Source organism: Ambystoma mexicanum, chromosome 2q (assembly GCF_040938575.1).
Source record: "Ambystoma mexicanum isolate Mex_15411 chromosome 2q, UKY_AmexF1_1, whole genome shotgun sequence".
Classification (NCBI taxonomy): domain Eukaryota; kingdom Metazoa; phylum Chordata; class Amphibia; order Caudata; family Ambystomatidae; genus Ambystoma; species Ambystoma mexicanum.
Genome location: NC_090924.1, coordinates 1011648224 through 1011662485, shown reverse-complemented (window position 1 = coordinate 1011662485; position 14262 = coordinate 1011648224). Strand labels below are relative to the sequence as shown.

At 44.8% G+C, this 14262-nt stretch overlaps 1 protein-coding gene across 1 annotated transcript in view; it reads right to left on the bottom strand.

The window, feature by feature from the left end:
• Positions 1 to 14262, bottom strand: part of LOC138569908 (macrophage mannose receptor 1-like) — a 745141-nt gene that overhangs the window by 409161 nt on the left and 321718 nt on the right. The window contains exon 11 of the mRNA XM_069648337.1: positions 6388 to 6536. Coding sequence (XP_069504438.1) covers positions 6388 to 6536 — 149 coding nt within the window. The remainder of the gene's footprint in view (positions 1 to 6387; positions 6537 to 14262) is intronic.

The window sequence follows — 14262 nt, the reverse complement described above, 5'->3', positions numbered from 1 at the left end:
GGGTCTTGTAAGTATACCAGCAAGTCGTCTGCATATAGGGACACTTTGTCCTCCCAGGCTTCAGACCATTGCAATCCCTTCCATGTTTCGTTAGTTCTTAACAGTATTACGAGCGGTTTGATTGCTATTGCAAATATCATAGCTGACAGTGGGCATCCTTGCCTGGTCCCTGTGCCAATTTCAAAGGGGTCTGATACGTGACCATTCACTTTCGTGACGGCTAATGGAGATTTATACAGTAATTTAACCCAACTCATAAATTGGGGCCCAAATCCCATTCTATGCATTATTTCCCAGACCGCATCCCACCTAATAGAATCAAAGGCCTTCTCGAAGTCCACTGCCAACAGGGCTAGAGGACCTCGGATAGTGGTCGCATTTTCCATTGCCGTGAATAATCAATGTATATTCATCCGCATGGATCTTTGCGGCATGAAACCACACTGATCTGGGTGGATCAAGGAGGGTATGACTTGCTGGAGTCTATTGGCTAATGTTTTCGCTAGGATTTTGGTTTCGGTGTTGATGAGGGAAATAGGTCTATACGAGCTGCAGCAATCTGGGGGTTTGTCCGCCTTGGGTATGACCACTATGGTGGCCTGTCTCAGGTCTTGTGGGAGGGACCCTTTGCTGCGGGAGGTTTCATACTTTTTCAGTAAGTGTGGTGTAATTAAGCTTGTGCTTATTTTCTTCCACACCTCAATGGGAAAACCGTTGGGTCCCAGGGTTTTCCCGGGTTGGAGGTCCGCTATGGCTGCAGACAGTTCATCCTCTGTTATGTTAGTTTCTAGCAGGGCTCTTTGTTCAGGCGTCAAGGAGGGAAGGGTGATTTCCGAGATGGCCGTGGTGTCAATAGGGGAGGTTGGCGCTCCATAAAGTTCCTTGTAATAGGCTGCGAACCCTTCCGCTATGTCGCCGTCCGCTGTTATTAGTATATTCCCCTGTGATCTAATTTCTCTAACATGTCGGAGCCCCTCGTCTCGCTTCTCCAGCCATGCCAACATTTTGCCTGCCTTGTCCCCGGTTTCGTACGCTCTGGCACGCTTCGCTGCGTGTGCCTGTTTGGCATTGTTCAGGGCGACATTCTGGAACTGTTTTTGTGCTAATTGTAACTCGCGAAGAGATTCTGGGAGGTCCTGGGATAGATGAGCTACCTCTGCCTCTTGCACTCGCGCTTCAGCCGCCCGGATTGCTGCGACCTGTTTCCTCTTATGGGCTGTGATCTGGGATATGAGTTCCCCCCTCAGTACTGGTTTATAAGCCTCCCACAGTGTTACAGGGCTATCCACGGAGGTTGTGTTCAATTCAAAGTATGATTCTGTCGCATTTTTAACATGCTTCACTAAATCGGGGAAGCCCAGATAATAATTATTTAACCTCCATGTGGGTGGGGGGACCGGTCTGTGGGTATTAAGCTCTAACATGAGCGGTGAATGGTCTGATATACCTCTGGGTAGGAGGTGTGCATCAGTTGCTAGATGTAATTCGGACGTTGGGAGAAAAAAATAATCAAGCCTGGATAGTGAGGCGTGTGCTCCGGAGAGAAACGAGTATTATCTTGTGCCGGGGTGTAAGTGTCTCCACACATCTTTCAGGCCTATTCCGTCAACGAATGTGGCCAATTTGGTATGCGCGGCTGGATGTCTCGAACGGATATGCGTACGGTCAAGTTCCAAATTCATGACTTCGTTAAAATCTCCCCTCACCACTACCAAGTTCGAGGAATCTGCCGCTAACATAGGTGTTATATCGTTAAGTAATGCAGTAAGTAAGATTGGTGGTGCATATATGGCTAGCATGGATATAGACCGCTCCCAGAGAGTCGCGGTTATGTAAACAAATCTACCTCCCGTATCCTGTGTGACAGATAGGAGATTCAATGGTAGTCGCTTGTGTACCAGGATCAGTACTCCCCTGGCTCCCATGGAGAAACCTGAGTGTAACGCAATGCGGTAATTGGTTCGCTTAAAGAGGTTACAGTTCGTACCCGCCAGGTGCGTTTCGGTTAGAAAGGCTACATCTGGCGCATATCGCTTCAGATATTGTAGTACAAGGCGCCTCTTGATACTGCTGCCCAGCCCGTTCACATTCCAAGTCATTATCTTAATGGATTTGGTCTTGCTTTCAATGGCATGTTCTGTCATGGTGGTCGGGAATTGGGTGTGCCGGGTAATGCTGTATGTGTCCCCGGATGGTGACCCCTGTCCGCCCAACGGGAGCCAGACCCCAACCCATAGCGCGCATCAATCCTAAAACAGTAAACTAGACAAACAAACTCTGTCATGAAAACAAACTCCCCTGCCCCCTCCCCATACTCCACCCCAACTTGAAGTACCTGTCGCCCGAACATTAGGCCGAGCTTGACTAGGGTCTTCTCAGACTGAACAATTAGTCAATACATTTGGTATAAGTTGTTTGTGTTTCTCTCGCTGTTACTTGACGCTAGTCCTATCACTTTTGTCAGGGGAGACCCATTTGAGCCGCCATTTCTTTGTTCTGCGGGGGAAATCTGACGGTGCGTTGCCAACGGGTATCTCAACTTAAAGTTCATTGCGGATGTCGGAGGTTATGTTGGTGTCAACATATGCCTGCCCGCCTCAGTCGGCTTCTCTTGGCGGTGGTTCATCCTGGTCTTGCAGTAGCTGTGCATTCGGGAGTCTGTCCGGGTGCGGTCTATTCCGTTCACGTTCCCTTCTGTTTATTGGGCCCCAATCTCCCTCCAGGTTATTTTCTGCCCAGTTCCACGCATCTTTTGGATCATTAAAGTGCACTGTTGTGCCATTATGGTAAATTTTCAGCTGTGCCGGGAACAGGAGGCCATATTTGATGTTTTGGATCTGTAGCCTTTTCTTGAGCTGGTCAAAGGATTGGCGTGCTCTTTGCACTTCCCTGGTGAAGTCCGGGAAGAAGGCAATTTTAGAACCGTTATAGGTCATGGAACCTTTGGATCTAGCCATTTGCAGTACCGTGTCTCGGTCCCTGTAATTTAGGATTTTGGCAATCACTGTGCGGGGTGGGGCCCCAGGCGTTGGTCTGCCTGTTGGGACTTGATGGGCACGTTCAATAGAGAAGAGTTTTGAAAACTTCTTTGGGGCATATAGATCCATGAGCAGTTGTTCAAGGAATAGTTCCATGGAGGGGCCTTCATTTTTCTCAGGTAGTCCCAGAATTTGTATATTATTTCGCCTAGAGCGTCCCTCCCCCTCCTCCACTCGTTCTTCTAGAGTTTTAACGCGTTGCAGTACTCTGGTCATCTGTTGACTCATGTTTCGGAGGCCATCTTCCGTGTTGGATATGCGAGTTTCCGCCTCTCCTGTGCGAGACGTGAGTTTCTGCAAATCATGGCGTAGGAGGGACACTTCTGTGCTGATGCCATCCATTTTAATCTCCATAGCGGTTCTGGAATTAGCTATGCCATTCATAATGTCTTTCAGAGAGGGTTCGGATTCCTCATCTTCAGTAGATACCGTTTTCTCCTGTGTCGGCTCCATGGCCAGTGTGGGCACTGCGTATTGCTCCATTTTACTTTGTGTCGTGCCTTTTCTGCCCTTGTCTTTACCCATATCCACTTCTATCACTGATCCGGCACTCGGTAAGGATCCGTCTGCCACTTTCAGGGTCTCCCTGATTTTAAACGTGTTGTATGTGAGCCGGGACACAGATTTGACTCCTCTGGGCTGTTGCTCAAGGAAAGGGGCGATTTGCACTCGGGGTGTTTTCGGCACACTTCAGTTATTGAGGGGGGGCGATTCTCCTTCCCTGTCCCCCACCTTCCTCTCTCCTCCGTGGGGTCGTCCACTTGCCCTCCGGGTTTCCCCTGCCCCCCTGTATGCAGGAGTAATGTGCTTGTGCCCAACAGAGTAATGCTAGTCCCTTCAGCTCGAGTCTTGTTTCCGTGTATCTGGGTGGTTTCCCAAAACCTTATTGCTGTGTGAGATTACCTCTATGTTTTGCCACACTCCCAGCTAGGGTCTTAATGCTGATGTACCGCGTGGTTTCCCTCCCTAGAGGCGAGGGCTATTGTTTGTTTTGCCAATTTCAGGCATCAAGGATCTTTATTGCATCCTCCTGCACCATGGGGGGCGATGTTTTTCCTGCCCCTCCCAAGCGCTGCCGTGTGTTTATGGCCCTTTAAATGCCCTTCTCAGGCGAAATGTCGGTCCTTGGATGGCGCGTAGAAGAGACCCAGCAGTGGTTCCTTGTGCACCGCGATGATCGGGGGGCACGTCCCCTCAGGGGGTATCACAGGTGAGAAGTGTCACGGGGGTTTGCTGGGAGCGGGCAAGCGTGAAAGCGGGAAAGCGGGAAGCGGGAAGGGACTGCTCGCAACCACCGCCTCCCGCCCGCCCCTCTCCTTACCGTTTTGCGTGCCTAGTTACGCGCTTCTCCGTCCTTTCCGCTGCTGCCTGTTAGTCTGGAGTGGCAGGCGCTCAACGCGGAGTGGAGCGCCTGCGGCCGGTCGGCACGCCTGGGGTCGGGGATGGTGCTGGCGTTCTTGTGAGGAGAGTCGCCGGGGGGAGGGGAAGACTGCGCTTTTGTGGGCCGCGGCGCCGGGGGCCGCCCGCTCAGTGCCGGCGTCTTCACGCCTCCAGGCGGGGTCGCGGCCTTCCCGTTGGGTGTTCTGCACCTCCCGTGGGCCGCTGTTCTTCGCTCTGGGAGTGATCGGCGAGTTATTCCAAGTCGCCGTCGGCCATCTTGGATCGTGTTCGGCGGCAGCCACGCTCCCTCACCTCCCGCCGCAGCTATCTCCGCTTTCAATCTCCCTTTCAGTTTCGGAGTAGCTGGGATGCGTTGTGCTGTCTTTCCGCCAACTTTTCGTAGTTTTGCAGGGGTGCTGCAAGTCAGATTCCCCCAGGATTTATCAGGATGTTTTGGCGGCACCAGGAGCTCAGCGGGCTCACGTCTACATCGACTGCTTGCTGGCCACGCCCCAGAATAGGCCTTGATTAATAGTGCCCTAGGTCAAAACATGTGTCAGCCAAGATTTACAAATCAGATAGGTCTTGAATGCATGAAAGCCAAAATGATGAATTGTAATGATATAGAATGTAATCACACTGGGCGTCATTTTTGAAAAATGAGAACATTATTATGCACAAAACACTAACAAATTATTATTTCACAAATAAAATGGTTATTGGATGGGCTAATAGAATCTTTAATAATGCAAAACCCTAAGTTCACAGTCTCTGTCCTCAGAGCTCACTTCGCCCTCCGTAGTTGATCAAGCAACACCGTCACCGGCTGCTCCTCTGTTTACATCATTTCGATATATAATGTATATTTTATATCAAAACTGATTTAAATTATACCCACTTGATATCAAATATACATTTCATATAAAAATATAAGATGTGTTACGCATGTCCACTGTGTGGGTCACTATGCTATGTTCCCTCATGTCTGCTGAGTTCCCAGAGTCATTTGGACACAACATACAAAGATCCCTCAGGAAAATATGGAGATGCAAAAAAGAAGAATATAATCGAATTTTGCCCTATTTTCTTCCCATGATAATAATTTAGCAGTAATTGCAGTCATCATATCATATTACTGCAAGAGGGGTTATAGCCACATTTTCCCATCTTTCTTATCGATTGCGCATATCAGGACACTGTGGATTAAATTTGCAGTGTCGTAATCAGAACTAGCTCCACCAGGCTTACTGCACATGCCCACCGAACCCACTTCAAAAACAGAGACACCAAACAAAATTTCAAAATGTAAAGTGTCATTTTGCTAAATTGAATTAACTGCAAGTAGGTTTCAGGACCCTGGACCAATCTGTGGCAGCAGTCAGTTCGTGCCATGGAACTCATGCTTTTAAAATGAGCATGTGTGTTTGTGAATGATAATTTAATGTTTCTTACCATAACACACGTGCTTGCTTTATCCTTTAATAATTTGTTGCACCAGGGCATAAAGGTAAGCAAGTTAACTCGGTTTGCAAGGATACCTTCAAAGTTTGTTATTTATCATCATTGCTACTATCTTGTTTGAGGATAGTCATTAGGGGAAGGATAACAGATACTGATATGACTCCATTCCTCAGCAAAATCATATCACGTTCACAACACATTTTGAATGTTCTATTCTATGGAGGAAATTCTAGTTAACCTTTTGCAAATATTGTATGATGGTATGTAGGGTTCTGGACATAACTGAAGATCTAGAGGAAAAGAAAAATTAGTCAATATCAGTTGCATCTTATTTTTTCTTATCACTGTCTAATGTTGTCTACTGGGTTCGGTTCTTGTTTCTCATCTAAGTTGAATAATGCCCATTCCTTTTGCTGGACATACAGTCTATTGTTCAGAATGAGATATGCACATTTTCACTGGACCTGTTATATACCTTATTTGCACATGAACGTATTGCATGATGTACCTGGCATTTCTGAATTCCAGTGGGTAAACACCACTTGTTCATCAATAGTCCATTTAAAGGTCCCCTTCTGCTGCACATCAGACAGGCCTATCCAGTAATATTTGTCAGGTCTCAGTCCAATGATGCTTGTCAGAAAAGCTTGTTCATACCTGTGAAAAAGAATAAAAAAGAATATTTTTGTGAGACAGTTCGGGTGAGATATAAAGGAATGATCGGAAGGTGGGAATTAAAAGGGGACGCGTTTGTTGACAAATTCTGGTTCAAACACCAAGCATCTGCAATTTTAAACAAGTCATTTAATTTTGTGTTTTCACAATTTAATTATTACAGGGCTGTAATGTTGATATGCCCGGGTAGATATCTCAGGGGTAAAGAGCTGGTCTATAAAAAGAGAGCATCCTCTACTTCACAAGTTCAAATTGTGCAGCAGAAACCTTTGTTATTTACCTGTTACAGTATTTTCCTACATTGGTATCTTTCCTAGATTCACATGCTTGAATATTAACCTTTGACAGAATGGGAATCCTCAGTAATTTTAAAATAAATATATATATATACATTTTTCGCATGGGAAAAAGCAATACAGATTACCAATTATGCCTAAAAGGCACTCTCTTTTGTAGTCCTGCCACCTTACGTTGGTCCGTTAGGACCCTAACCAATGAGGTGGCAGGGCTTCAGTCCCAGCCCTGAAAGTCATCTTTAGAGTTTGAGTGTAGTGACTGCATATATGATGATTGGCTGGCTTAGAAGCAGCCTCCCAGGGGAGGTGGGTGGCACATGTGAATCTACGTGCAACACCCTATTTGGCTATACTTTGGCCCTTGGTGCTTTTTTAGAATAGATGGTGGCGCTTAGATTTATATTTCATCCAAGAAGCATTTTGGACTTTATTTAGAAGTTTCCATAAACGGCAGCTCCTACAGTGGGTTCCCCTTTAGGAGCTGCTAATGCTACCCATGCAACTTCTGGTTCAGAGATGGCAACGGCAGTGTCAGCGACAGAAAGCAACAACACTGGCTCAGCCAATTGTTTTGGCTTTTACAGATGTTGATAGCATTTTACATTTTAAGACAGGAATTTGTGCTGGCCATGTAAAGATCAGGACTAGCTCAAAGAATCCTCTGAAGCACCTATCATCATGTGGCTGTTATTATGTGAACAGTTAGCTTCTGCTGGTTGATTAAATACTTCTAACAATGTGCTTCATTCCGGGTTTGGAGCTAACCATGGAGTAATTAGCTCCATGGTTGCCTCCGAAACCGTCCCAAATCCGGCATGGTGAATGGAGTAATTACCGGTCCATTCCAAGGTTGGAGGGACCGGTAATTCCCCATTCACCTTTTGCCCTTCCCATTTCTGCCCCATAGGGCTCAATGGGAATGGGAAGGAGGTAATTACGGCACCGTAAATTACCGTACCGTAATTACCTCCGAAGTACCTTTGCGGGTCCAGTACTTAACTCCTGCTAAAAGCAGGAGGTAAGGAAGGACCCGCAAAGGGACCTCGGAATACGGAGGTAAGGGATTACCGGCATCGGCACCCTTACCGGTGCCGGTAATTCCTTACCTCCAACCTCGGAATGACCCCCAATGACTCTCACCAGCTGAGGCATGGAGCCTGCAGTTTATACAGCCAGCTACGTAGGACCAGATAATATTGTTGATCTCGGTACCATCCTGCATAGCATCATCTATAAAACTGAATACATTGTCAAACCTCAATTACCCAGGACAAAACATTTTTTTCCCAGAATGGTGTTAACCCTGACAATCCTTTTACTACAGGGACATTTAGTGACTGTATATGAAAAAAATGAATACTTGGATGATATATCGGAAAATGTGTAGGGGACATGTACTACTTGTTAACTATCATGTGCAGCAAGATTATAATATTGTGTTGTACCAGTTACCAGCAGCAGTGTACTAGCATACCCACCAAGCCATCAATATTAATTTAAGGCAAGTTATAACTGATGGAAGCAAGAATAAAGGCCATATGCTAATTTCTGCATGAGAAATATGTGAACAGCCTTACAATCTACCTCCAGACAACTGAAACTGCTGCTCTACTCAGTGGATGCCACAAGGTTTCACACTTAAGAACCAAGCTTACGTCCTGTGCATATATTGAAACTGTATACTTAAAATAGACAGAAGGGTTTGGACAAAGGAAAGGGATTATGTGTAATGACCTTGAAGATGGTTTTGATGAAGGAATACATGGAATGACTATGATGAAGAAAAAGGACTAGGACGAAGGACTGTGATGAGGGAGAAGGACAAGGACAAACACAATCATGAAGGAGAAGTACTGTGATGAATGGGTACCGCAAAGAACTATGTCTAAAGAAAGGGACTATGATAAAGGACTCTGATGAAGGTAAATGATTATGCGAAGCACTGTTATTTTGGGCTATGATGAAACGAATTGAATTGAGAATCTATGATGAAAAAAATGACTAATTGCTATAATGAAGGACTATGATGAAGGAGAAAGGCTTGGATGAAGGACTATGACAAAGAACTGTAATGACGGAGAAGGACTAGGATGAAGTACTATGTTGAAGCAATAATAGAAAGGAGTATGACAAAGGAGAGGTATGACAAAGGATGAAGACAGAGGAAAATGGCTTATGATGAAGAAGAAGAAAATAGTCAAAAAAGAGGGACTGCAACAAAGGGCTATGATGGAGAAGGACATGGACACATGACTATAATGAGGGGCTGTAATGAGGCTATGATGAAAAAGAATGACAATCAAAAGAACTGGGCTGATAGAGAAGAAGTAGGACTAAGGGATATGAAGAAGGATCATGGTTAAATACTATGTGAAAGGGCTACAATGAAGGAGAAGGACCTGAAGGAAGGACTATGATGGAGAATGACAAGGACAAAGGACTATTGTGAAGTAGAAAGACAACCATGATAGAATATGCCGATTGACTTTTATGAAGGACTATGCTAAAGGATTATGACAAAGCCTTATGAAGAAGGGCCATGATCAAGCATGATGAAAGTCTATGAGTAAGTTGAAGGAAAAGGTAGAGGAAGAAGGAGTGTGACAAAGCAGAAGAACATATGACTCTGATGAAGGAGAAAGACAAGAAAGTAGGAGTATGATGGAGAAGGGCTGGACCATGACAAAGGAGAATGACTATGCCAACATATGTGATGGAACAAAATTACCATGATGAAGTACAATGATTAAGGACTATGATGAAGGACTTGAAGGAAGGACTATTGTGAAGGAGAAGGCCTCATTACACGGAAGGCGGTAAGCCATGGCGCTACTAGCGCCATGGCTGCCGCCGGTATCTTACCGGGTCCGCCTTGGTGGATGGCGGAATTAGCGCCATATTCCAAGGTGTGTGGGGGCGCTAATTCCGCCATCCACCATTGCCCCTTCACCATTGCCAGTCAGCCCCATAGGGCTCCATGTTAATGGTGAAGGTGCTAATTACGGTACCGCAAATTGCGGTACCGTAATCAGCACCAAGGTCCCTTTGCGGGTCCCGTACTTAATGCCTGTAAAAACCAGGCATTAAGGGAGGACCCGCAAAGGGACCTCGTAGTAAGGCGGTAAGGGTTTACCGGTACCGGTGCCCTTACCGGTACCGGTAAACCCTTACCGCCTTCCGTGTAATAGTTTAAAGAATGATGATGGAGGACAAAACACTATGATGAAGTGGAAGGACTGGTCTGGAGGACTTTTCTGAAACAGAATGACTGGTAGAAAGGACTATTACGAGCAAAATGGATTATTATGAAGGACAATGACAAAGAAGATGGATTGTGCGAACTGAGCAGGATGATGACTATGGTGCAGGACTATGACAGAGGAAAAAGACTATGACAAAGGACTATCGTGCCTTGAAACACTTGTGTATAGGCACGTTATAAATGCCATATCATATCATATCACTATGATGAAGGAGGATTATGATGAACCACTATGAGGAAGAACTATGACAAGGATGATAATGTAGGACGTTGTAGAAGGATAAGCCTAGGATGAAGGACCATGATGAATGAGAAGTACTAGAATGAAGCACTATGATTAAAGACTATTATGAAGGAGAAGCAAGAGGAAGAACTATAATGAGGCATATGATAAGGCACAATAATGAAAGACTAGGTCTGAGGGCTATCATTAAATACTATGGGCCTCATTACGAGGTAGGAGGTAGCCATGGTGCTATTAGCACCATGGCTACCCCCTTACCACATTCTGCGTCCGGGTTCTCGAAATAGGGACTTACCGGGTGATTCCAACCTTGGATGACCCAGTAAATCACCATTCCGAGAACCATTCCCCATTCCCATTCGAGCCCCCATAGGGCTCAATGGGAATGGGGATGGAGCTAATAACGGGTCCGCTAATAGCGGGCCCGTTATTAGCTCCCTGGTCCCTTAGCGGGTCCCGCTATGGGTGCCTGGTAAAACCAGGCACCCATAGCGGGACCCGCTAAGGGACCTCGGAATATGGAAGTAAGGTATTACCGGTGCCGGTAATCCCTTACCTCCAACCTCGTAATGAGGCCCTATGACTAAGGAGAAGGTCTAGGACAAACCACTCTTATGAAGGAGAAGAAAAATTACTCTGACAATAGAGAAGGAAAAGGGTGGGAGAATATGATGAAGCACTATGATGAAAGAGAAGGACTGCAATTGAGTACTATGATGAAGGAGAAGGATGAAGGACTCTGGGGAAGGAGACAGAGTAGAAAAAAGCACTATGGAAAAGAAATATGATGAAGTAAAAGTATTAGGATAAAGGAGAAGAAATATGACAAAGGGCTATTATGAAGGAGATGGTCTATGGTGAATGTCTATGGTAAAGCAGAAGGACGGTGACAAAGGACTATGATGAGGGACTATGGTGAAGGACTACAATAAAGGTTGATGCTCAAAGAAGTCTAAGATGAAGGATTATGTGAAGGAGAAGGACTATGAAAGAGGACTATAATGAAGGAGAAGGGCTATGACAAACGTCTATCTAGAAGGACTATGAGGAAGAATAAGATTATAATTATAATTGTTCTTTTATAATGCGCTTGATACCAGCGAGTGGTCTCTAAGTGCGGGATCGGGATTCGAACCTGTGTTGCACTGCATTGTCTTGCTTCCAAGACAAACGCGTTTCCCCTGAGCTAGCCTTCCTCCCCTAGGACAAGGATGAGATCTATGATTGAGAAGGACTAGGATGAAGCACTAGGACACATGACTATTATGTAATGCTATGGCAAAGGAGATTGACTAGGACAAAGGACTATGATGAAGAGTCGAACTAGAATAGAGGATTATGATGAAGAAGGACAGGGCTATGACAAAGGACAATAATGAATAACTGTGATGTAGGGCTATAAAGAAGATGAGAGATTAAGACAACGACTATGGTGAAGGGAAAAACTAGATAAAAGTACTATAATGAAGCTCTATGCAAAGGAGAAGGACTGGGACTAGGACAAAGGGCTATGATGAAGGAGAAGGACAAGGGAAAATACTATTAGAAACAGAAAGAACTTTGGTGAAGTACTCTGATGAAGTACTCTGACAAAAGGAGAAGGCATGTAGTGAAGAACTATTACTAGGGAAAAAGACTATGATGAAGCAGGGCAGTAAAAGGAGGAGGATTATGACAACACACTATGGCAGAAGAGAAGTACTGTGATGAAGGGTCATAATGAGGAAGAAGTACTATGATGAAGGACTATGATGAAGGGATATGATGAAAAAGAAGGACCAGGGGAAAGGACTACAATATAGAAGAAGGACTAGGACAACATCAGATTACGAAGGAGAAGGATTAAGACTAAGCACTATGTTGAAGGAGAAGGGCTGACACTGAGAAATATTTTGCAATAGAATGCCTAGGCCATAGGACAAAGACAAAGAAGGACTGTGAAAAAGAAATATGATGAAGGTGAAGAGCCAGGACAAAGGATAAGATGTTGATGAAGGAGAAGAACATGGAAGAAGGACTAAGATAAAGAAGAAGGGCTGGAACAAAGGACTATGACAAAGGAGAAGGAACATGGTGAGTGACTATGATGAAGGAAAAGGACCAGGGCATAGAAGAAAGATTATGAGAAAGGACTGGAATGGAAGAGAAGTGCTGTGATGTAGGACTTTGATGAAAGCAAAGAACTAAGAAAAAGGACTATGATGAAGGACTTCAACCAATTTCTATGACAAAGGAAAATGACTCTGAGAATAGACTATGATGAAGAAGGACTAGGACAAAGGCTATGCTTAAACCAAAGACTAGGACAATGCACTACGATGAAGGAGAAGGATTGGTACGTAGATCTTAGTCGAAGGAGAATTACTAAAACAGTGGTCTGTTAAGAATAAAAACCACAATAATGAAGGACTATGAGAAAGGAGAATGACTGTGAGAAATGACTATAAGGAATGGCTATGATGAGGGGCTCTGACAAAGGAAAAAGACTGTAACAAAGTACTGGGATGAAGTACAACTATGATAAACACAATATTTAAACACGATGACTAAGGACTATAGTGAAGTAGTATTATGAAGGCAAAGGATTAGGATGAAGGACTATGATGAATGGCTATGTTATGTTGATTTATGTTGATTTATACCATGCACCGCTGCCATCTGCATGGTCTACAGGCACACATGGGGCTCTGTAAGAAAAGTGGGTAGGGTTGGTTAGTGAGGGAGAGAGGGATAGGATAAGGGTTATGCTCATTTGTTGATGTGTGCAGAACCAGGAGAAACTGGCATCTGTGAGCTTTCTCAGTGCGCTTTGTTATTTGCACTGGGCTTGTTTTGTCCGGGAGGGTGGAGTCCAGTGTCTGAGTTGTTTGTTGTCTGCAGATATTGCGTTTGTAGCATGATTAGGGGTGTGTGGTTTGCGTGTTTTAGTGTGTTGTTTCAATAGCCCTCTGGGCTTGCGTAGTACTTGAGAGAGTGTTGTAGTGTGGAAAAGAGAAGGGGGGTTGGTTAGTTGGCTTCTGGTGATCTTTGGGTTTTGCATAGTCAGTGTTTCATTCTGTATTATCTCATATTTGCTTTGGTCCAGGGTTATGGTTTGTAGGGGTGCAAGCCTATGTTTATCTTGGTGAGTTGAATAGCCAGGTTCTTAACCATTTCCTAAATGTTAGGTGGTCTGCTGTTGTTTTTATTTCCTTTGGTATCAAGTTCCATAGTTCGGCTATGAGATAAGAAGGGGTGGTTTCTCTGAATTTCCTTTTCTCGTGGTATCTTGTTTCTATTTTGAGGTTGTTGCTCTATCTTAAGTCTCTTGCTGGTTGGTAACAGGTGATTTTAGATTGGAGGAATTTGGCTCCTTGTCTGTGTAGTGATTTATTGTCAATGCAGAGGGCTTTGAAGTTAATGCATGTCTTTACTCGCAGCCAGTGCAGGCTTCTGAGGGCTGGTGTGATGTGGTCTCTACTATTTAGTCTCAGGAGCAGTCTTGCTGCAGTATTTTGGTATGTTGTAGTTTTTCTTGTCAGGTGTTCTGGCATTCCAAGATAGAGACTATTTGCATAGTCTATTCTTGATAATACCAAGGAGATGATCCCATTGGTTCTCTGTGGGAAATTGAAGTAAGGGGGATCCCTCTTATTAATTACTTTTGTACAGGTGCATTATAAATACCATATCATATCATATCAATCAGAGGAGCTGGAACATTTGTTTTGCTGTTGCATTGACTTGTGGTCCAAAGAGAGGTCGATGCCCATGAGAATTCCCAGATTTGTTATCACTGTCGATGCCTCCGGTTGGGTTCCCATGCTCGGTGGCCAGGTCAGTTTTACCTGTGTTGTATTGTCTTCCGGAGGGGAGATCATTATTTCTGTTTTGGCTGGATTAAGCTTCAGGTTGTTGATTGTCATA